The following is a 24,307-nucleotide window of genomic DNA, read 5'->3' on the forward strand; positions in this document are numbered from 1 at the left end:
GAAGTCGAAGGATTTTAATTCCTAGTCGAATATCGAGGGTTAATTAACCATCGATATTCGACCCTTAGTGAATCGGCCCCAAAGTATAATATGTTAAAATAACATTCAGCCTATTTTTTTTATTTATAAAATCATATTTTGCTTTTTTTATCATTATAAAGCGATGATTTGAGAGTTAGCTATGCTCCCTGTACTCATCTCCCCATTCCTTTATACATAGACCAATTTGTTTACAGTTACGTATTTATTGTACAAACAAACCTTTCCGTTATCTAAGCAGTATCCTTTGAGCAGCATCTTATAAGGCTAATGTCAAATGTAGTGCATCTCTGCCTGCGGAGAAATGCCGGCCAGGAATCCGCTCTTCCGCTGCTCAATGTGCCGGCACCCAGATACATTACCTCAGCTCAGTTGCAGGCAGACGCCTGACTGCACCTAAGCCAGGGCAATTTATCTGGGAGCAGCACACTGAGCAGTTTCTCTGCTGAGATCCGCTACATTTAGCAAAAGCCTTAAGCTGGCCATACATGCAAAGATTCGATTGTGAGAATCCTCGAAAGATCGGACTTCCCCCATCTCCCGACCTGCCATTAACCATTCAGATCAAATAAAGTAGAAAAGAACAGAACAGCAATCGTAAGAAAGTTATGTCTGACAAAAGTCTCCCACTGAAAATCGTATGATCGGCAATACATGCAGAGATATTATCCGCAGCCGATTTACTAAACAACCAATCACCGCCTGACAAAAAATGTCGGGACTCTCCACACACGGTCAGAAAATCGTACGAATCCTCGATTCATACGATTTTATCTTTGCATCTATGGCCAGCTTTAGGGGATTTTCAGTGGATACTTAATTAGTTTTATCAGCTCCTTTGAAGTTCTTTGGGACCAGAAGTGATAGGAAGTACTAAAGTGGAACTGATTTCCTGTGCGCTAATCCCCATTTCTCCAAAAATTTGTGCAAATAAAGGGGAGGGGACGGGTCCGTCGAATGACAGCAGGCCTAGGGGTGCCTGATATGTAAATCCACCCCTGGTACCAGAAATAACAGAAACCATAAATATTTCTAATTTGAAACAATAGGCAAAAAGTATGCTCAGCACAAGCTCTATTCATTCAGCTAATGTTGAATGTGCCTTTAAATGGGTTTTTACCAAAGGTATGAGCCACCTGATACACTTGCACACATCGGCGTAACAACGCGCTACCGGTTCCCCTGAAAAAACCCTTTGGAAAAACTCGGCTTGCACTGCTATCTATCCGGTGCCCTCCCGGCTGAGATTGCTTGCTATAATTGGTTGCAGCATTTGGCAAGGGCAGAGTACCCTCAGATACCTTCTACCAGCTGCTATTGAACCTGGCACCCTTCTTGTCTATACACAAGATACCATCTCTATAAACTGCTATAGCTTGCTTTGGCAGAGGTCATTCCCAAGAGAACAGAACTCACCATGATTTCTTATCGTTGTAGCACATCAGTCACAAAGGTCTTAATTGAAGGCTGGTACCAGCAGGCTATTTTCACACAATTGTTTTGGACTATGTACAAACTAGGAGTTTAATGTGCCTAAAACAGATCCATGTGCCATTACAGGGGTGAGAAGTGAATCTGGAAGCCCAGTGGATGGGTGAGGGTGAACTTTGGGGCCTTCATGAGTGTTTTTCAACATGATGTTGCCTCCTGTGCTGCAACCAGGAGCTCTGACTAGGGCGACGGGTCCCACATAGTAAGTACAGACAGGACAACTGCACTTTCTGAATAAGAGGAGCCAAACTGTCAAAATGTCTTCCCCAAATATCTTCGGCACTACCCTGAACAGGCATATGCACAGCACAGTAACATTTCAGACTTCATCCCGGGTGTGCCAGACCTTCTATTTAAAAAGACTCCACATTTCCAGTTTAAGTATATCACAGAGCTAGAAGCCATAACCTTGACTTCTTAATAACCAGCTTGTCAGGATCCCATGTTCTGCAGTGTTCAGGATTGGAGATGTTGTTAAGCAATAAATATACAATACTAGTAATTTGCTTTTAGCTGGGTTATAATTAAATGATAAATATTTCAGCTTTATAAGTAATATAACAGTTTAACATAATATTCTGGACATCCCATATCTCTCTTGTGTAGTATTATGCTTTATTTATGAACACAGGATGTCACTATTACTTTGTTTTTTGTAAATAATGCCTCAGCATAAGGAATAAGTACAGTATAGTGGTTCTTGCGCACAGAGCAATGTTTATGAGAAATGTAAGATTGGGGACAGGGTCAAAATGTATGTTTTATTTTATTAAAGGGAGTACAGGTATGTTATCTGTTATCCGGAAACCCATTATCCAGAAACTTCCGAATTACGGAGAGGCCGTCTCCCGTAGACTCCATTTTAATAAAATAATTCAGATTTTTGTCTGTAATAATAAAACAGTATCTTGTACTTGATCCAAACTAAGGTATAATTAATCCTTATTGGAAGCAAAACCAACCTATTGGGTTTATTTAATATTTACAGGATTTTCTAGAAGAGGTAAGGTATGAAGATCCAAATTACAGAAAGATCCATTATTCAAATAAACCCCAGGTCCCGAGCATTCTGGATAACAGGTCCCATACCTGTATATACAGTTTTTACAAGTATATCTTCCTTATAAACATAAATAAGGAGTTAACCATCTATTCATATGCATAGGCAGGGCCGCCATCAGGGGGGGGACAGGGGGGGGGATAGTTGTAGGGGGCCACGAGGGTAAGGCCACGCTGCACTTACTTGATTAGCCAGGCCCCCCTGCTTTCTGAGAGCTGCTGACTTCAGGAAGGCAGGACGGGAGCACAGGGGGAGGTATCTTCTGTCCATTACTTTCCCTTATTGGTCACAGAGTTTAAGTCCCGGTTGTCGAGCTACTCAGGGATTGGATAGCTGAGGTTTGAACTTCCCCTCCAGCTCATCCAATCACCAGGCAGCTTTACCGGTACTTGAAATTCTGTGACCAATAAGGGAAGAAAATGCTGTCACTGGAAGAAGATGCAGCCACCTGTGCTTCCCTCCTCCCTTCTGTAGTTGGCAGCTCACTGACAGCAGATGAACCACGCTAATAAAGTAAATACATCATGGCAGGCCCCCCCTAAAGGTAACCCTTTGTGGTCCCTGTTATGTGGGGGGGCCCTGGGCACCAATTTTTTTTAAGGGATGTTTAAGGGAGGCACTGGCCACCAATTTTCTTATAATGTGGGGGGGGCCTGGGCACCAATTTTGTTTTAATGGGGGGCCCTGACCACAAATGTTTTTTATGGGGGCCCTGACCACAAATGTTTTTTTATGGGGAACCTATGTGGTGTGGACCTGTGAGGTGGGGAGGGCGGACTTGTAGGTGGGGCTTGCAGTGGGAGCAGCCCAGGGGGCAAATTCACTAAGATCCAAAGTTGCGCCAGCGACAGCTTCGCCGCACTTAGCCAGGCCTGGTTTTGCCAGCGCTACACAAATTCACTAAAATGCGAAGTTACGCTCATGGAGGCGAACGGTAGCGAAGATGCGCTGCGTTAATTCATTGAGCAAAGCGAAGTTACGCTAGCAATGCCTAATTTGCATACGGCGCCAAGTTAAAGTACAATGGACTTTATGTATCAGCAAATACATTACACTACACAAGGCTGGGAAAGCTTCATAAAATAAAATAGAGTTGTTATTTTGCCTTACAAATGTGCCCACTGTATAGTTTAGGTGCCATATGTTAGGAAATGTAGGGGGGGGGAGGAGGTTACCCCCAAAAAAATGTACGATCTTTTTCAGCCTATCACCCTTAAAAAAGTAAAAGACGCCAGTGTTTTTTGGGACTTTTTTGATGCAATCCCTATCTACTCTATTGCACTTTGCCTGGTCTAAGGTGGCGAAGGTAAGTCTGGCGCAAGAGGTAATGTTCAGTAAAATGCGCAATTTAGTGAATTAGCATTGTTACGTCCGCGCAACTTTGCCTGGCGTAAGGGTGCGAAGTAGCACTAGAGTAGGTCCACTTCGCTAGCGAATTTACGCCAGTGCCCGTTAGTAAATCGGCAAAGTAATGAAATGACGTCACGCTGGCGAATTTGTTCTAGCGTTAGGTGTTTCGCACTTTAGTGAATTTGCCCCCAGGGGGCCCAAGAAATTTTGTCATATGGGGCCCTGCGATTTCTGATGGCGGCCCTGTGCATAGGAGCTGCCATATGGTTAGGTTTCAGGCAGTGACATCAATAAACAGCACTAATGATCAGTAATTAAAGGTGCTGTTCAATAACAGTCTATGGATTATACCATAACTCTATATGCAACCGCAAGGTAGGTGACCTTCTTCTATTGGTTGCAATTGCGCAAGACTTGCAGCCACTCATAGGAAATATAAGTTCCTTCCAGCTCTCTGCACACAACCAGGAATAGTACCAAATCCAATTTAGTTGTGTTTCTGGAATTTGCTTTTTACTGTTTAATTAAATTTTTCATTCCCCTGTTAAATTTAGAGAAGGACTAAGGGGTATCGGCAACAGCAACGTGGCACAAAAGAACCAAGCAAACACACTATGGGGCAGATTTATTAAGGTGTAAATTTGAATTTTCAAGTTGGATTTTTGGTCAAAACTCACAAATTTGAGTTGGAAATAATCCAAACTCGAACTGGAATTTAAATTCGAGATTTATTATACCTTGCCCTTGGGAACAACTCAAATTCAACTATTCGCCATCTAAAACCTGCGATTTCATGTAGAAGTCAATGGCAGAGGTCCAGTGACCCATTTGAAGATGTTAATTGCCTTCCTGACATTTAAGTTTTTTTCTGAGAAAAAACTAGATTAAAATTTAGTCAAATTAGTTTCAAGCTTTAGACGTTCAAGTTTTTACTTAAATAAGATACAATATGAGTTTCGAGGTCATTCGAATTAAGATATACGTTCGACGTTAGATATCTATGCCCCTAAGAGTTTTTATTTTTGTGGATTCTTTAGTAACTGCACCATTTGTAAAAACCCTCCTGGGCCGGATTTACCTTTGTTGTATGTGGTCCTAGCGCCCACCCGCACTGACTCACGCAAGAGCGCTGGCGTGCAAGCGGCGGAGCACTAGGGAGCAGTGCGTCCCCAGTAGCGATGCACCGAATCCAGGATTCGGTTCGGGATTCGGCCTTTTTCAGCAGGATTCAGATTTACCAGTCCATGCACAATCAAAATTCTCAGTTCTGCTACATGTACTCCGCTCACACACATCTAGACACGCCTGTTCCTCTGAAATACCTTGTTAGAAATAGTTCTGCAATGGTTATGAACTGTAATGTAATTTAAAGGTGAACAGCTCCTTTAATATGCATTTTAAATCATATATATTTCAAAGTAAAGGGTCTAGAATTTTTACCTTCTATATATGTGTATATTAATTACAATTTAAACAGGTAACAATTAATAAATAATTACTAGACTGCCAACACAAATAAAAAAACAACAGCCTTTAATATGTAACAGTTTGGAAAATGTGGCCCAATGTAACCTCTGAAGTCAATAACAGAAGCTAAAGTTAAAAAGGAACAGTATCTGGAGTACAAAAATGTGCATGAATCAACGAGAACTCACTTTTAAAATCAACAAAGATCTTGTCTCTCTACATGCAGGACTTGTGGCAGTCAGTTATTTTATTAGATTTGTTTGCACTGGAATCAGTGGTTTAGCTTAGCTATAAAATATCTGCTAGGAAAGGGAGCCCCCTCCTAAAAGATATATTAGATCTGTCAATCAACATCGGACACCGAACTCCTGCATGAAGAGAGAATGAAGAGAGGCAAATGCTGAGGGGAAATAGAAGATAAACTTGATTTATTTATTATATTTAAAACATTTCAGCCCAGGTATGGGATAAGTTATATGGAAAGACCGTTATCCAGAAAGCTCCACATTACAAAAAGGTCTTCTCCCATAAACTCCATTGTAAGCAAAAAATCGACTTCCTTTGTCTCTGTAATAATAAAACAGTAGCTTGTACTTGATCCCAACTAAGATATAATTAATCCTTATTGGAAGCAAAACAATCATGTTGTGTTTATTTCATTTTTAAATGATTTATTTGTAGACTTATGGTACGGAAATCCACAGAAAGATCCATTATCCAGAAAACCCCAGGTCCCCGAGCATTCTGGAGGTCCCATACCTGTATGATGAATATTATATAACATTTTAATTTTCCCCTTTAAGCAGTGAGTGCACTTTACTTACCAAAGGAGTAAAGTTTCTATGTAAGTTACATTAAGTTTCTAGGCAATTAAGGCGTTTTTTTTGCAAGTTAGGTAAATTGCATTCGTTTTAGCACAACTATATGTAACCTACGTAATTAACAAAATGTTGGGACATGGTTCCCTTTCAAAACAAATATCACCGGGCCCAGTACAACAGTAACCTCTCCCCCCCATGATGGCGTCCCTGTTGACAGGCAAAACCGTTAGTGTGGCTTATTGAGGTTTGGTGATCTACGGTAATTCATCTTAGATTCTATACCGTCAACATATGACTTCTCTAGTTAAACCATTTTAGGTACGTATAATAAATAATTTTTATTAACTATTAAAAATTCTGAATCACTTGTTAATCAAATAAAAACTGGCCGGCCAGAGCTCAGAATTAATTCAGTACAAATTCATAAACAACCAGTTTTATTACACCTGTTAATTATTTATTATATTTTTTGGTATTCCCAATAGGGCCTTGGGGATTAAAGGAGTTCTAAAGACCGTGTTGAGATATTCTTTCCCCTTTATGCTACATTACATTCATTTTAGGACTGGTCTGTCCTTATGGTGTCTTATAAATATAGTCAACCTAAATAATGATTGATAAGAAAAAGGGTCTTACGGGGTTTAGTTACAGTTTGCAATTAACAAGAAATACTGGGAGACAGACCAAAGCACAACAGTTTTACCTTTACCTGTGGTCACAACTCCCAGATATAATGATAGAGATAAAAGGGTTGACGTGAAAATCTGCAGAAGGTAACTATACACAAGGTGTGGTGAGACATTAAACAGGTTGATTTTAATGAAGAAAGAGAAGTTAAGTGAAATCTTAGTTGTGGTATTAATAGATGGATGCCACTAGTGGATTGTGATTGGCCAAATATTGATAAATGACCAATCACAGGCCACTAGCTATGTCTACACCCATCCCTTCCCTCTAGTGATATTACAGACCATGTTAACAGTGAGGAATTGCTGGCAAACTATCCTGCAATGTGATTTTCTATGCATCTTGGCCGATCTGTGATTTTTTGTGCATTGTTGGTGAGCGGTGATTTTTTGCACAAACTCGCAATGTCTTGCGCTGTAGAGTTTCATTCCTCTTTTGTGTCATCCCTTGGCAAATACACATACACCAGCTACAACCCTAACTTGCAACAACATGCTTAATAAAGCAAGTACAATTACACTCCATTATGTTGAGAAGACTAAAATGTGTAGCTTTAGTCCACCAGTTATTTTTGAACTACAGCTCTTAACATTGAACAACAGCTAAAGAATCTGCATTTCAATGCAAATTGAACAAGATGCCATCGGGTGCCTATAAAAATATATATATATTTTATGAATAACAATACTTTTTGTGAGTGGTTTATTATCTGAAGGCACCCTCTGAGAACTTTACTACCTGAGTTGCAGCTGTTTTTTAGTCCTGCTTTTAAGTGAAGAGTGTTGCCTGCAGTTAAATCTGCACTAATTAGTAAAGGGGATGGTATTTTCAGATGTATCACCTACAGTAGCGCATTTTTACCATGAGCAACAAATATCCCCGTGTGCCCTTGCCCTTACCCTTGGTTGAGTAGTAAAACGATTTAGTGCTTATTTTGAGAATACAAGCAGTAGATGTGCATCAACATTTTAATGATTTTTATTTTTAAAAAAGTACATTTAAAATGCATAGATTACACATACTTTAGTTAGATTACATGCATCGTTGCTTCTCTTTTGGGAATGAAGAAAAAAAAAGGGAGTAACAATTTGTTATGCATCTCCCAGTGACTATAATTGCTTATCGTAGACCCCGGGGCCAGTGCACATATTTGCTGAAAACGGAATCAGCCCAGGGTACTGTTACGGAGTGCCACACTGCCATATTCTTGTAAATCCTAGAGATCCTTTCCAACCAATGTGCTCCTGTGCAGTAGCTGCAGTGAATGCGCACAATGCATGGTCTGTATAAAGGATCCACAAGGAACATGGTAATGGGGTGCTCCTACAGTAGTTTCCCATGCCAGGGCAGTTTTTGGTGAAAATGAGCACAGGGCCAAGGTCTCAGGTAATCAATTATCATTGGCACCCACCGAGGATTATGCCTTTCCTTCTCCTTTAAGTGTCAATAGGTTTCCATCTGTCAGCTTCAATACCTATTGAACATTTCTTCCTCAAAACAGCTTACTAAACGTGTGGTACAATGTTTATATCAACTTAGTTTTTTTGTACGTAAAACAATATTCCAAAAAAACAGATACTCATACTGAAATTTTTAACTGAACAGGTTTTGTTTAGGTTAAATATTTAGTCAGCTTCCACCATAGTCAATTTGACAACAAGTATGGTGGTATAAAGCAGTATTTTTATTGTAATGTTCTTCTCTTAGTATTCAAACCAGAAATGGTCTATTCAGGGCCAGACTGGCATGACAGAGTTTCACAGGATCCAGGACAGTTTCAATCAAACTTTTCTTATGCCGCCATAGGTCTAGGTGACATCTATTGTATTTAGCAATGTGTACATCTAATGTAGAGGTTCTCTGGTTATGCTTTCTCTTTTTCATTTCAACAGGATACTGCTTTTTAAGGAAAATCCCCAGAGGATGGTTAATAAAACACATATCCATAACAGACAACTCCACTCTGTTTAGAGACCAGTGAACTGCACAAGATAATACAAACAGAAGTCACTTTAAAAAGTTTATTTTGAGTCCACACAGCTTGACTTGACAGAGGAGGGGTTTCCACTCGTTGTTTAACGAGTTCACAAGACCTCTGCATTCATCAAATAAAATTTTCTGCTGCATCTTATGGTTTGCCCACATCCAACAGGGTGTTTAAGTGCAGTTCTAAAGCGGAATTCTCCTGTCGATTTGCATTAATGAGTCTGCGCAGCTCGTTCAATTTGTCTGTAAGAGTGGGACGCAAAGATGCTGTAGAGATGTTCTCCATTAGAGATGACTCTTGGGAGGGAGTGCGAATGATATTCTCGGATAATCTCAGTTGTGGAGATTTGTACAGAGCTCTTTGTAAGGTGGTAGAAGACACGTCACGCTCCACAGCTCTTTGTGGGGAAGGAATATATAGAGCAGTGTCTAGAGACATTTTCAGCGGGGAGGAATGCGCACCACTATGTGACAGATTTGTAGATGTCCCTTGGGGCCTGAGTAATGCTTCTGGAAGGTACATAGGGAGAAGAGGAGAAGCACAGGATTCCAGTGCTTCCTCTTCAAGAAAATTCTGCAGCTTTTCCTTACACCTAAAATAATTAAATAAAACCACAAGCAGCATTATTATATTTAATGCAAACCCTCTGATAGAGCAATAATGCCGATAGTCTACTCTGGAGAGGTGTTTAAATTTAGACAGTTCACCGAAGGTGAATAACCATAACACTGTCATCTGTTTATCTACTTGCAAATCATGCTTCATTTCTGGCATATACCATTCCAGCATGACATAAATTCGTCTGTCTAGTACCATCTGTCATATAAACATTTACACGTATTTATGTATAATAGTACTTAACAGCAGAACAAAATTAACAAAACAAACAAGGTTTGTTACAATAATAAATAGAAAGTACAGCTATATTAAAGATTAAGCCTCAGAGACAAGAGAAAGGAGATCCCTGCCTGTAAAGCGTAGAATCAAAGTGAGTGGACACCTTACAGCCACAAATAGGATACCGAACACTACATTAATAATGTGGGGGAGAGCTGAGCCAGGCAGCTAGTGAGGCAACTTTGTCCATTGAGGCTTGGTGTAGTTGGAGACGTTCAACAGAGGTGGTGCCCCCAGCTTATGGGGGGGGGGGGCATACATAAATTTGATGTTAGCAGAATAGTCATAACCCCATATATTTGCAATGAACCCCTACACGTGAATTATGTAAATGTCAATGAGCCAAAGAAAACATCCTTTTATTGATAAAAACAGCAACTTAAATGGGTGGTTCACTTTAAAGTTAGTCTTTAGGGGTATATTTATCAAAGAGTGAAGTTAATAGTGAAGTTCCGCCACTAGAGTGAAATTCCGCCACTAGGCGTATTTATCAAAGGGTGAATTTTCCCTTTCACCCATTGATACATACGCCTTTCAAAATCCCATAGAAAAGAATTGAGAGCTGCGGAATTTCACTCTAGTGGCGGAACTCCACTCTTTGATAAATTTACCCCTTAGTATGCTATAGAATGGACTGTTCCTGGCAACTTTGCAATTGGTTTTCATTATTTATTATTGTTTTTAAATTTTTTACCTTCCTCCTCTGACTCTTTCCAGCTTTCAAATAAGGGTCACTGACTCTAGCAGGCAAATATGATTGCTCTGTCAGGCTACAATTTTATTGCCATGGTTACTTTTTATACTTTTTTTTTTTAACGTATCTTTCTATGCAGACTCTCTCCTATTCATATTCCAGTCTCTCCTCCAAACCACTGCTATGGTAAATAAAACCCTAGAAAGCAGATCGCTACTGAAATACCAAATTGGAGTGCTGCTGAACAATAAGCAAAGTAACAAAGAAAATTTAAAAAAAAAAAAAATTAAGATGAATAGTCTACATCATACTAAAAGTTAAAGGGTTTGCTCAACTTTAAATTAAGTTCTCTTAAACCTAGAACAGCACAAAACACTTTGCTTTGTCATAGGAGATGCATCACAGGACCGCAGAAGGTATGTGGTTGAAGAACAAGAGACTATGATAGAAAAGCCTGTGGCCCAAAGTATTAGTATTATAAAATTATTTTTTTAGGTCATTAGCGGCCATTTCACTTACCCTTTGCTCTCTTCCCTCTCAGCCTCCAATGATTGTTTAAGCTGCAACCTGAGCTTATTTATGTGTTCAAACTCCGATCCTAACTCTTCCTTGTCCAGGGTTTCCTCAGGGTTCACATAAATTGAAGTCAACGTTTTTGTCCTTTGTGTGGGGAGACATTGCCTGTAGGTTGCACTTATGGGTGAGGGGAAAAAAAAAAAATCAGCTGAACTGAAATCACATCAACAGACCAAAACTAAAAGGGGACAACATGTTTTCCTTTTTAGCCAACTCCTAAAGATGCTAGAGCGATGGAATACAAAATGACTCTCACCTGTCATTAGTCTCCTGCACATCTGTGTGTGTACTCATCCGAGCTCTTTCCCATAAATCTGAAGGGCTCAGATTCCGCAGATCATCTTGCAAGAAATATACACGAATGTCTTCAGGAGAACCTAAAACATATCATATTATCAAAAGCTGGCAGTGTATTTACATATTCTACCAAATGTTGATGTTTTTCTTAATTAACAAAACACAACATTTATCCTAAAGTGGACAAAGTACATTGCTGGGAAGATGCTGCAGGTTTGTCGATCCTGATATAAAGATCTAGGTTAATCTTCCAAAAAATACCTAGTCAAATACCACACGACAATAAACCCTAATTTGCTATGAAAAATGAAAGCAAAATAAAATATACCAATACATTAGCAGTCATCAACAGATCAGGTCTTATGAGCAGTAGCTCTGTCTTTAGTTACCTGATAAATATCAAAATCAGATTAGTTTGGCTAATTTAAAGTTATCATCTTAAATAAATACTCTGAGATTCAGATACATTGTTACCCGTAATCCCACACTTTCTGCATCCTTTAAATAATTGAGACTTCCAATAATCCAAAATTTTGCACAAGGCTTGTTGTGGCACTGATCTAAAAACCAACATTATAAATGTGAAACCTTATTCATTAAGTTTTAACATAAGAACAGAAACCAGACTTTTTGAACATACCTGTGTATTCGGGGTTCACAGGTGGGTCCCAGTCTCGAAGCTTGTGGTTGATACAAAGATTTAATAAATCATCCCATGGAAATTCTTCAGCAGGAAACTCCTCCTCATATCGGTCACCCTCACTTGTATGCAGTTTCTCATATGCATGTCTGAGAAGCATCTGCACCTCTGAGAGCAAGACTGGGAGTCCCTGCTTGCATCGACAGATCTGATTGATGTACTCAAGAATCATGGAACAGACAGGAACCCAGGGAGCTATGAGGTCAGATATCAGGTAAAGATAACATTAATACTTAATAAAAAAATAAATCCATGTACAACGTCATGTCTCAGAAGTAAATGGGCATACACCGAGTGCAAACTTTCTACAAATTATTAAAAATAAAAACTATAGTCTTGATGCACTACAACATCTGCACTTTTTTTTAACCCCCTATATCTCACCTCCTGGGGGAGGTTTGTCCATTTGTGGCATCTGAAAGGACAGTACGGACTTCTTTAGCCAGGCAAGATGCCCAGGATGGTTCCAGCAGACATGTGGCAGTACAGCGTTACCATCAGGACAAGAGAACTCGGTTACTGGCCATGAGATATCAGAGAGCTGCTCTGAGGAAACAACATTAGCTAAGAAAGCAAGAACACAGTTGTAGAGATCAATTATTGCTGCAGGATCCTGTGGGGGGAGGCCAGCCTTCTTTCTTTCCCACACATCTCGATGGAAAGGTTCACTAAATCCACTACATACGCCATCTTCTATAAACTGGCGCAGTGGAAGGGAGCATAGTTCCAAGGTGCGAGGGCAGTTGGAGAGTAGGAACTGTACAGCATTAATGACCTAAGAGAGAAACACACCCATGTCGATCAGTGAGAAGAAGAGTTTACTGGTTTACTGGACTGGAAACACACTCACCACTGATAAAGTTTTTCTAAGAGAGGTACAAATTAACCCTCAAACCTCCTTTAAACAGGTGACCAATAAAGGCTATGTGCTGATTTTTAGGCAAACTATTAACCTTTTATTACATAACAGCCCTATGTGTCTAATGAAAGATATAATAAAATATTTATCATGTACAATATGTCGTTTGATTTTGTATTTTAGTGCTCATATACTTCCCTATTTACTCTCTTATTGGCCCTACTCTGTTGTATAATTACATAAGGCTTCTCCACACAGCAATGAGTAAACACAAATTGTTTCAGGTATTGAATCCTAAAACCTTGAGATTTCATGCAATTCTAGCTAGAGCATTCCGGTCATGCAGTGCATCATAGGACTGCTGTGTTAGATGGGAAAAAAAAAAAAACTGGCTTCACAAACATCAGGAAATTCAATTCAAGTTTTGTCACATACCTGCTCAGTCCCTTGCAAGTCATCTAAAGAACCGGTAAGAGAGAAAATCTGATACTCTGAAATGAGACCATTTGAGACTAAATCTGAAAGATTTAGGCCTACAAAACACAAAAGAAAATTTTACTTCCAGGAAAATATAGCTTCAGGTGAATGTGTATGGAGGTATACAATGGAAAAAAAGTGTTATATGGTCTGAGATAAGATCTAAGACTGACCTTCATATACTTTACTCATAGCGTTCATCCCAACTGATGGAACCAGCACAGCAAGGGGAATTGGAGGCTGGAATGGCTTGGCCTGAAGTAGTTGTTTGAGCTGTACTAAGGCAGACAGCAAATACACATCATCCTCTGTATTATCATCTAGAGGTGGCAATAAAAGGATAAGGCCACTGGTTCCTAAGAGATCTTTCTTTGTCTCCGCTTGCTCCATCTCAGTGTCTGTTAGTGGGCCTTGTGCCACCTAGAACAAAGACAATGTTACTATCGAGGAATGTGTGCAACAATCATTACAGTAGAACAGACAAGAAGGACTTACCTTCACACACATATTAACACGCACAGGACGGCCATCCTGAAATTCAAGAGAGCTGTTGAGTACCAATGTGTCTACACTTTGCTGCTGCGTATCTGGAGTCTGACTTTCTGTCCAGGAGAACTTAGCCTTTAACCACTCAGAAAGGATACTGGGAAATAGAATGGAAGTTTAAATAACACTGTGGAACTTATGGTGAGGACATGTTAAAGGGAAAGGCAAATATTAAGAGTTACAGGCAACTATAAACACAAAATCATATCATTATTACACAATAGAGGTGACACTAGGCCACTAGAGAATATCATGCTTCCGATATATTTACAAGTTAGTTATACTCACGTGCTTGAGTCAGGGGTTTCTGAAGTTTCTGGTAGGAGTAATACCAACTTCCAAAAGATACAGTCCTTCCAGGAGTTGAGATTCTGAGCTATTAGAGATGGCAGCTCTAGAGGTGTCCATGCAGCATCACTGTGATGAAAGCAGAGGAACGGTTATGCAGACAGCAGCAATAACAATTTAAGCTAAATTACTTTGGTATACATTGCCCTGAATGACCAGTTAGCAACAAGTCTTCGTACATACCATAACAACTTCTGGAAAAAATGCTGAACTTTCATCTGGTGAAATATCTGCTCTCTACTCTGGTGAAAACTAAAAAAAACAATAAAACCAATTCAGATATGTAGGCTTAGAATGTGAATATCTTGGAATGGCACATGCGAAAAATTCCAAAGATAAAAATTCCCAGTTACAATTAATTGTGTTGCTTCTGCAGCTTCCCATTTATAACAATAATTTGAAAATGCAGAATAACAAAGAAATCAATCTAGAAATTCAATTGAGAATTGCTGTGTTTACCTTGTAAAGGATGGAGGGGCACCACGTAAGGCAGCGCTGGGAAATAAGGCTTTTAATTTCTCATCACGGCTTACAGAACCAGGTGCCGCTGGGAACCCTCGCATTTGCCGCCTCAGCTTCTTCCGCACAGCCAGAACCTCCCTCCATCTGACATTAGGGAAAAAATAAACAACATACTTTTGCCATCTATCCTATGCATGTGACACTCACGGACAGCAGATACAATATTATATATATATATATATATATATATATATATATATATATATATATATATATATATATATATATATATATATATATATATATATATATATATATATATATATATATATATATATATATTTATTTTATTTTTGTTTTTTTTTTCTCACCTTTGTAGGTACTTGCTGTAATATTGCATCTCACGCAGTGAATCTTTTGCCAACTCAAAGATCTCCAGTTCTAAGAACTGATACAGATACTCATCACACACTTTTTCAGAGCAGCGAGTGATGCATGCATTTCTGTCTAACTGTACAGCATACCTGCAATACATGAAACAGAAGATACAACTGCATGCATGAATGGAAAACAAAACACATTCCACGCTTGTTACGTGGGCCATGAATTAGGCACTTACCTGAGCTCTTCATTTGAGATATTGTAGATATTGTCCGTTAAAACCTCCTTCAATAGATCTTTGCACTGAGACAAACTGATCTGGTCTAGCAGCCTTTCCCTCTCATGTTTTAGCCTGAAAATTAAAGGACTTAAAAAATTACATTTTTTCTTATACACTAGCAGAGTGGTAAGCAGAGACACAGGCAGGGAATACACTAGTAGAGTGTATGTGCTTCCGCTGTTGAGGAACCGTCACTACCACTGTTCTAGCAATTGATGGTTTTATATATCTCTGCATAAGCATATTTATACCTGTACACACTTATCAAAGATTTGTGTAAACAAACTGCAAGCATTGTACATGTAAAACCTCAGCTTTGGACTTCATAATATGTAGAAGTGTAGTATAAAACAGGACAGACATGTTTTAGTTTCTTCATTCATGTTTAAACACAGCGAAGGAGTCTGCTTGTTCGGATCTTGTACCACAATATCTGCCTTCTGTCATTATGCCTCAGCATATCCCATCACAATCATATTTTTTACCTGGCTTCTTCTGCCTTTTTGCGTTTCTCTTCCTTCACTCTTTGCTTCTCAGCGCTCATTTCTTCCACTGCGACTCTGTGCGAGATCTCAGAAATTACATCGGTGAGCAGCACATCAGCAATAGGGACTGTTTCCCTACAGCGAAAGGTATTGGAAGTGTTATAAAAAAAAAAAAAAAAAAAAAACATACAGTGAAATGTTCAAAAATTATTATTGGTACAAGAAAACAGACTGCAGCAATGGTGTACTTCTTTCTTTATGTAGCATAAAACAGCTGGAACAGAGTGCCCAATTATTCACTCCCATTCAATGAATTGAAAGGCAGAGCAGGACAAAAGAAAAATCAGCACTGGCAGTTTATAATGAAAGGTCAGTATTCTTCCTTGGGTCATTTCTTGTAAAATAAAATTTCCTTAACCAGCTGAAACGGTTACCCACAAAACAGCAGTCTTAATAATAATGATAATAAAAAAAGAAAAGCACTTGTAAGCATTGTACTTGTTACCACTTAAAGAATGAGCATCTGGAATCCTTTCTTCTGTTAAGCCTTTTTACAGGTGAATGGGGGGGGGGAGAAGGGTGTGAGAAGTGATCTTACCCTCTGGCAGCAGAGATGTATGCTGTAGCATCTTGGATGAGTTCAAAACTTTGTTCTTTCAATATTTCATCAATTATATCCTGTGCCACCACATCAATACCCTGCATGTAGATGTATACAAGAAACAAAACATAGATTAAATCAAACCAGGATCCTCAAATATTTCCCTCCCTCACAGTAGCCAGTGTCAAATCATTTGGCTTACCTCATGAGTAAATACTTGCTTTGGAGGAGATGGGGGTGGCTTAGGTAGCAATATGGGCTGCAAGACTGATATGGGGACAACCGGGATAGGTTCTATGTTCTCTGGGTGAAGTCCAAAAGGCCGCCTGTTAGTCTGTTCTTCAGGTTCACTTTGTCGCTCTGGTTTTTCTATGCCAAACATAGCAGATCCTGTTGTGGCAAAACATAAGTTAGCAAAACATAGTAATTATTCCCAGAGCAAATGAGACAAATTAACAAATGTGAGAAAATATCTATTCCAACTAGAATAAATGAAACATATGTATATGCTGCAAAATGGAGAGTAGAGAAGTTGCCTTGTGCAGTCCCTCAATCCCACATAAAACCAAATAGAACTGTAGGATTTGCAAATTCAGCAGTCAATAAGGATCAGTGTGCCTTTGTTTTGGACTCACTTGTTTGAATTAGATACATTACAATTATACAAGTGATACAGACACAAAAAACGGCTCTTCAAAATATTGATTTAAATAAAAAGTTACCTTTAGGTCATATTGACAATAGGTCTGCTTTTGTAAGTTGCCTGAAGTTTCTAAACCAGACTGTTTTGTCCCACTGACTGTCCCTTTTCAACCGGTCATATTTTCTAATGCAAACTGACTACTGCTGCACAAATATGGCAGCCTCCTCATAGAGGAACATGGGGGATCATGTAGGTAATGTAAAAACTTTAGGAAGTACATTTAAGGCAAACTTATAAAGCTTGTGACCAGACAAAGTTATGATATTTAATTATTAAATTAAATTATAATTTAATTTCTTGTGTCAGTATCTAATTTTTTTTTAAACACCCAAATTAGGAGGCACCCACAACACAGACACTTTGGGCTAAAGTATCTCCAAACTAACTGGAGGGACTTGCAAAAATAATGAAGTTCAAAAATAGCTTTACAAAAGGGTTTACTAGGATTTATATGGAATGCATCAGGCCAGAAATACTGCATTCATGCCTCATATAAGGCTTATCATTATGGCATGATTATTCCATAGGTTTATCCACAAACCAGTAGGAGGAGGTGATGAGTAGTAAGAAATTCGTACCTGGTGATTTTGCATTTAGGACAGTTATCATGAGACTGTATGTTTGCTTTACACATACGAGCAGGGGTAATATAGGCCTGGTTTGGGATGAGTATTTGGGTGAATCTACTTTTAGCATTAAATGTTACAAGGCTAGGGGCTTCCAGTGCTTCCTCCCAGTCCTCGTTATCCAAGTCTGGAATACAGAGTTCCCATTTGTTTCTAAAGTTACCCACAGTGTGTTTTCTATTTTTGAGCAGCGTGGAGGTATGCCAAAATCACCTCTAATCAAAGGGTTTGAATATCCTATCTATAAACAAATCATCAACAAATTGTACTCCTTGAGATTGCCAAAAGTTCTGCAAGCCTGGATTCTTAGGAGCATATTTATGAAGGGTTGAATTCATATTGAAAGAAACTTCGAAATTCGAATTCAAAAAGACCAACCAAAATTAAGTCAAAGTTTTTTTTGGTCAAATAGTTCAGTTTTCGATCGAATAGGTCCATATTTGGCCGAATTCGAATAGTTCAAATTGAATTACCTTATATACTCTAGTATAAGCCGAGGTACCTAATTTTACCTCCAAAAACTGGGTAACCTTATTGACTCGAGTATAAGCAGAGGGTGAGAAATGCAGCAGCTTCTGGTAAGTTTCAATCAAAAAATTGAGGGTTTCTGCTCCCATAGGAGGTGCCGGCGTCTCGTTTTTGGAGGCCGGCGACCATTCTTGGACGCCGGCGAATATTCTTGGAGACTATTCTTGAACGCCGGCAACTATTCTTAGGTGCCGGCGACTATTCTTAGGTGCCGGCAATCGTTTTTGCGCTTGACCCGAGTATACTCGAGTATATACGGTAATAGCGCATTCTAGAGATTCGAAGTTTTTCCCCAAAAAAACTTTGATTTTTCAAAGTCCACCAATTGACTCCAAATAGGAGGTCCCCCATAGGCTAAAACAGCAACTTGGCAGGTTTTAGATGGCGAATGGTCGAAGTCGAATTTTTAAAGAGACAGCACATGATAAATTTCGATATTCAAACTTTTTTTTCAAATTCGAATCGAATTTGAACTATTCCCTAGTCGAAGTACACAAAAAATAGCAAAAAGGAACCATCAGATTCTTCCAACACTCACCAGGTGTCTCTTGGGTACCTCCGAGTCCTGGTTCAACTAAGCTTCCCCCTCCTGTGTACTTATTCAGACCATCAAAGCTAGACACGGGATTATGCAGAGAAAAGCGTGGGAGGGGTCCTCCATTCACAATCTCCCCTACAGATACTTGCCGCTTTCGGCGGATGAAGAAGCTTTTCTTGGGATGTGGTGGAACTTCAGGCTCAAAGAATGCAGAACGACTTAGTTCAACATTACTTCACATGTAAGAAAAAAAAAAAAAATACATGAAACCAGAACTCATTTTAAACTGAAAATGGATTTACATATGAGAAATGTAAAGTTAAGATAACCATAAGATTAGATAAACCCTAAAATATGAATATGGCTAGTATTTTATATCCTGAACGTATAGAGATTCCAAACCTTTAGGCTGGTGCAGTAGCAGTAATGATCCTGGCCTTGAAATTTGTGACAGGAGCTCCCCATCTTGGATTTTGCTTTTGGTCAGTTACAGTCATATGAAAAAGTTGGGAACCCCTCTCAATTCTTTGGAGTTTTGCTTATTGGCTGAGCTTTCGAAGTTGCAACTTCCTTTTAATACATAACATGCCTTATGGAAAGTTGGGGGACTGTGATGGCCATTCCAGAATAATGTACTTCTCCCTCTGCATAAATGCCTTTGTAGATTTCCAAGTGTGTTTAGGGTCATTGTCTTGATGGAATATCCGACCCCTGCGTAACTTCAACTTTGTAACTGATGCTTGGACATTATCCAGAAAAAATTGTTGATATTGGGTTGAATTCATCCGACCCTCTACTTTAACAAGGGCCCCAGTCCCTAAACTAGCCACACAGCCCCAAAGCATGATGGAACCTCCACCAAATTTGACAGTAGGTAGCAGGTGTTTTTCGTAGAATGTGGTGTTCTTCTTCCACCATGCAAAGCGCTTTTTGTTATGACCAAATAAATTTTTTGTCTCATCAGTCCAAAGTACTTTGTTCCAAAATGACTGTGGCTTTTGCATACAACAAGTGACTCTGTTTATGTTTGCGTGAGTGCAGAAAAGGCTTCTTTCTCATCACCCTGCCATACAGATGTTCTATGTGCAAATTGCTGAATTGTAGAACGATGTACTGATACAGCATCTGCAGCAAAATTCTTGCAGGTCTTTGGAGGTGATCTTTGGGTTGTCTGTAAGCATTCTCACAATCATCCGCATATGCCGCTCCTGTATTTTTTGTGGCCTGCCAGACCTGGGTTTTACAGCAACTGCGCCTGTGGCCTTCCATTTCCTGATTACGTTCCTTACAGTTGAAACAGATAGTTCAAACCTCTAAGATAGCTTTTTGTAGCCTTCCCCTAAACCATGATAATGAACAATCTTTGTTTTCAGATGTTTTGAGAGTTGCTTTGAGGATCCCATGATGTCACTCTTCAGAGGAGAGTCAAACAGAAGCACAACTTGCAATTGGCCACCTTAAAATACATTTTCTCATGTTTGGACATACCTGCATATGAGGTTCAAGGCTTAACGAGCTAATCCAACCAATTTGGTGTTGCCAGTAATCAGTATTGAGCAGTTACATGCATTCAAATTAGCAAACTTACAAGGGTACCCGAATTTCAGTTTTTCATATTTGATTTAATTTCATACAACTGAATACTGCTTCACTAAAAATATTTGTTCAGAAAACAGCCCAGTACTTAGATGTTCATGGGAAATTAAAGATATACCACGGTTATCTTTTTTGTTAAAAGTGGATTAAATTATTATGCAGGCTGAGAGGGGTTTCCAAACTTTTTCATATGACTGTACATGCACATGCTCGGTGTACAGCTGAGCCTGGGGTTGTCACAATGCATCAAGCAAACAATGAAGTTTGCCTCTCATAGAAGGCAATGCTGCAAGACTGATTATTAAATTGAATTAAGTGCTATACAACCTTGTATGGTCCCTTTTTACGTTGTATTTGTACAGTTTACTGCAAGTCAATCCCTAAGCCCAGGTAATGAAAAGCAGCATGTGCGGAGAATACGCATAAACGAAGATTAGCAGCTACTGGGGACATTTTCAAAAGGCTAAGATCTTCCCTTGCTTAAGGGCTGTGGTTTCCTTGGGCTGGTTTAGAACTCCCAAAACATATTGTTCAGCATTTCTAACTCACTTGTTTGTTAAGCTTTAGTTCTCCATTAAAATCATACTAAATTAAGTATTGTACATTTTAGTTGCCTGACAATCACATCGATATTCATGTACTATTGATGTTGGTCAGTTTGTTGACCAGACATTATTGAAAATGTAATCTGCCAGTGTGTGGCGCATCAGCAGATAAAGAAATTAAGGAGCTGCAGATGTCGGTTCACCTAAACAGTAGAAATGTGGCCACAATGTATATGGCCTCTAATACATTACGTCTGTTCAGTCCCTGGGCCAATCAGACAACGTGCCTGGCTGGCACGTATGTGGCGGCCTTTAGTAATGCCTCAGACCTCCTACAATCAAATAAAGCCATGGCTCCAAAATTACATTATTTGTAAGCAAAAAATACAAAAGAGGTTTTATTCTGTGAAAGAGTTATTATCCCATGGCTAGACCAATGAAAGTCATTGCTTTCTATGGATTTTTTTGTAACTGTAGTAGCATGGAATAGTGTGGGAACCTTTAAAATCTGTTCATTTTGCATAGTGTCATGCTGTAACTCATTTGATGTTCACAAGAATATTAAGTTGCTATAATAAGCTGCCTTTACTAGCACTGCACTATTCTACCTTGTTTATTATGGGAAAGCAACATTGCATTGCTGCTTTCATGAACTGATAGAATCAAAATTGAGGGTCTCATTTGGAAGGAAGCAATTAATGAGTTATAACACAAGAAATGGTGCTTGCCATCAGAAAATATAGGTTTTGTTTTTTTTTATGAATACAAACATCTTATATTTCTTAGAAATCACTACTATAGTATGGGATGGGTAAAAATATGTTCTTACCCATCAGATACACTGAGCCCATAAGAAGTAAGGAATTCTGTGGCCTCATTTGAATCTTGGAAAACCAGCAGCTGTAGCATGCTCTCCAGGGGGAATAAGGTAGGCCTCTGGATGCTGGGAGTATATGCAACATTTAAAACTCGAAGTGCTTCTCGACGGATCTAAAAAATAAATTGAAGGAAATCTACTTATGCAGATGCTTGCAAACATTAAGCCATTGCTTATTCTAATGTTTCTGCCTCCAAAATTCTAGTTTAATCAAACCCTTACCTGGTTAAAATAGCGATGCAAAATGCAACTGTTTAAATATGCTGCTGATTGCATCAGTTTGAAGAATCTTACAAAATTCGTGCTATTCAGAGCAGCAAACACTTGCAATGCAAACTTGACTTCTTCAGAGTTACGCACTGTAGGATGGAATTCTTGCACCTCTCTAAGAAAGCAACAAGTTATAAGAGAATGGGAAGGAGACATACTGTATAAATCTATACACACTAAACAAAAAAAAAAAAATACAACTTAGTGCAACAGATGTACAAGAGAACATTAACAAAACACAAAAAATGCATTAATTGCACTTTTTGGTGTTATTAGTTCTTCAAAGGGATAAGTGGTATACAAAAAGATTACTGTTGCCATCATTATAACTTACTATTTTGTTCAGGTATGCAGCATATGCATTTCATATATGTGTTAATTTTAATATCAGAAAGAAGTGTTTAGGGCAATCACACATCATTGTGTAAATCGGGGGTATGACCTGCAGAGGATCTCAGCAACCACAATGGCAAGGGATTTTTGGAGTTTGTTGCCAAGCCAAATGCTGGAGACAAAACACCATGTGTGTCATTGCCCATAAAGAGCAATCATCAGCAGATACATCTAAAGCAGTGGTAGGCCACTTAGCATTGGTGCCCAATGCAAACAATACATTACCCATCCTCCTTCATTACCCTGCATACATCTTGCCTCCCCAATCGGACAACACATCAACCCTACAGACACGTCTTTACAGGCCATACATTTTACATTTTGCCTTGAATCAATGGTCAATAAGCCATGCAGAATGAAGAAAGGATTATTTTCTTCCTCACACTATATTTATAGATGTTCATGTTAACTTGAGTGTGACATTTAAAGTTTATAGTGTCAGTTCAGAAGAATTAGTGGGTTGCTGGTCACCTACAGTTTACAGCTAATAAGCAGGGTAATATTGCATATAAAATAATAGACAATACATATTTTATAATCTAGAGTAAATGTATATCTGTAACACGCTACCAAGGGCCTGACCAAATGTTAGACAAAGGAGAGGGGCTTAAAGGGGTCAACGTTAAAGGGATACGGTCATGAGAAAACATGTTTTTTTCAAAACGCATCAGTTAATAGTACTGCTCCAGCAGAATTCTGCACTGAAATCCATTTTTCAAAAGAGCAAACAGATTTTTTATATTCAATTTTGAAATCTGACGTGGGGCTAGACATATTGTCAGTTTCCCAGCTGCCCCCAGTCATGTGACTTGTGCTCTGATAAACTTCAGTCACTCTTTACTGCTGTACTGCAAGTTGGAGTGATATCACCCCCCTCCCTTCGTCCCCCCAGCAGCCTAACAAAAGAACAATGGGAAAGTAACCAGATAGCAGTTCCCTAACACAAGATAACAGCTCCCTAGTAGATTTAAGAACACCACTCAATAGTAAAAGCCAAGTTCCACTGAGACTCCCTCAGTTACATTAAGTAAGAGAGATAACAGCCTGCCAGAAAGTAATTCCATCCTACAGCGCAGGCACAAGTCACATGACTGGGGGCAGCTGGGAAACTGACAATATGTCCAGCCCCATGTCAGATTTCAAAATTGAATATAAAAAAATCTGTTTGCTCTTTTGAGAATTGGATTGCTGTGCAGAAGTCTGCTGGAACAGCATTATTAACTGATTTGTTTTGAAAAAAAAAAAACATGTTTTCCCATGACAGTATCCCTTTAAAGTCAAATTTTTAGTACAGGGAGTCCTTGAGTTACATACACCCGACTTCCATACAACTCACACTTACACAGTTACAGGGAAAAGCAGTTGATTAGATGCAAAAAAAATAAACAGCATTAGCTGTATGATAGTACAGGAAGGAAAGAAGTGTTTCACCTGAGAATGTCTCCCTTGTTGAGATTAAGCAGGACACTGTATCCCCTGAACTCTGGCTCACAAGGGCAGGATATCCCACGGTTGTGAAGGTCTTGGTACATCTCCTTTAAACTCAGCAAGCACTTTGTCAAATTCTCAATGTTGATATTTGCATCAAATGAAGACATAGGCTCTTCACATAGCTCAAAGGCACAGTGTATATGGAAGCGCATACATTTCTCCATCAAAGACACACTACTGAGGTTACACAAGTGTTGCTGTGTGATGTCCTGCATATAATACACAATCTTTTATA

General features: G+C 39.1%; 1 protein-coding gene across 2 annotated transcripts in view; it reads right to left on the reverse strand.

Annotated features, from left to right (window-relative positions):
* Positions 1-7,877: 7,877 nt before the first annotated feature.
* Positions 7,878-24,307, reverse strand: part of mcm3ap.L (minichromosome maintenance complex component 3 associated protein L homeolog) — a 29,420-nt gene continuing 12,990 nt past the window's right edge. For both annotated transcript variants that reach the window (XM_018236023.2, XM_041576444.1), the window contains exons 9-28: positions 24,013-24,281; positions 22,141-22,303; positions 21,871-22,031; positions 18,901-19,133; positions 16,708-16,895; positions 16,503-16,603; positions 15,905-16,039; positions 15,378-15,491; positions 15,130-15,282; positions 14,756-14,902; positions 14,480-14,548; positions 14,237-14,365; positions 13,898-14,045; positions 13,576-13,822; positions 13,361-13,458; positions 12,451-12,841; positions 12,007-12,261; positions 11,326-11,446; positions 11,013-11,186; positions 7,878-9,494 (exon numbers count right to left, since the gene is read on the reverse strand). In XM_018236023.2, coding sequence (XP_018091512.1) covers positions 9,044-9,494; positions 11,013-11,186; positions 11,326-11,446; positions 12,007-12,261; positions 12,451-12,841; positions 13,361-13,458; positions 13,576-13,822; positions 13,898-14,045; positions 14,237-14,365; positions 14,480-14,548; positions 14,756-14,902; positions 15,130-15,282; positions 15,378-15,491; positions 15,905-16,039; positions 16,503-16,603; positions 16,708-16,895; positions 18,901-19,133; positions 21,871-22,031; positions 22,141-22,303; positions 24,013-24,281 — 3,747 coding nt within the window. In that variant the 3' untranslated portion in view covers positions 7,878-9,043. The remainder of the gene's footprint in view (positions 9,495-11,012; positions 11,187-11,325; positions 11,447-12,006; positions 12,262-12,450; positions 12,842-13,360; positions 13,459-13,575; positions 13,823-13,897; positions 14,046-14,236; positions 14,366-14,479; positions 14,549-14,755; positions 14,903-15,129; positions 15,283-15,377; positions 15,492-15,904; positions 16,040-16,502; positions 16,604-16,707; positions 16,896-18,900; positions 19,134-21,870; positions 22,032-22,140; positions 22,304-24,012; positions 24,282-24,307) is intronic.

The sequence above is a fragment of the Xenopus laevis genome, chromosome 9_10L, assembly GCF_017654675.1.
Source record: "Xenopus laevis strain J_2021 chromosome 9_10L, Xenopus_laevis_v10.1, whole genome shotgun sequence".
Lineage (NCBI taxonomy): Eukaryota > Metazoa > Chordata > Amphibia > Anura > Pipidae > Xenopus > Xenopus laevis.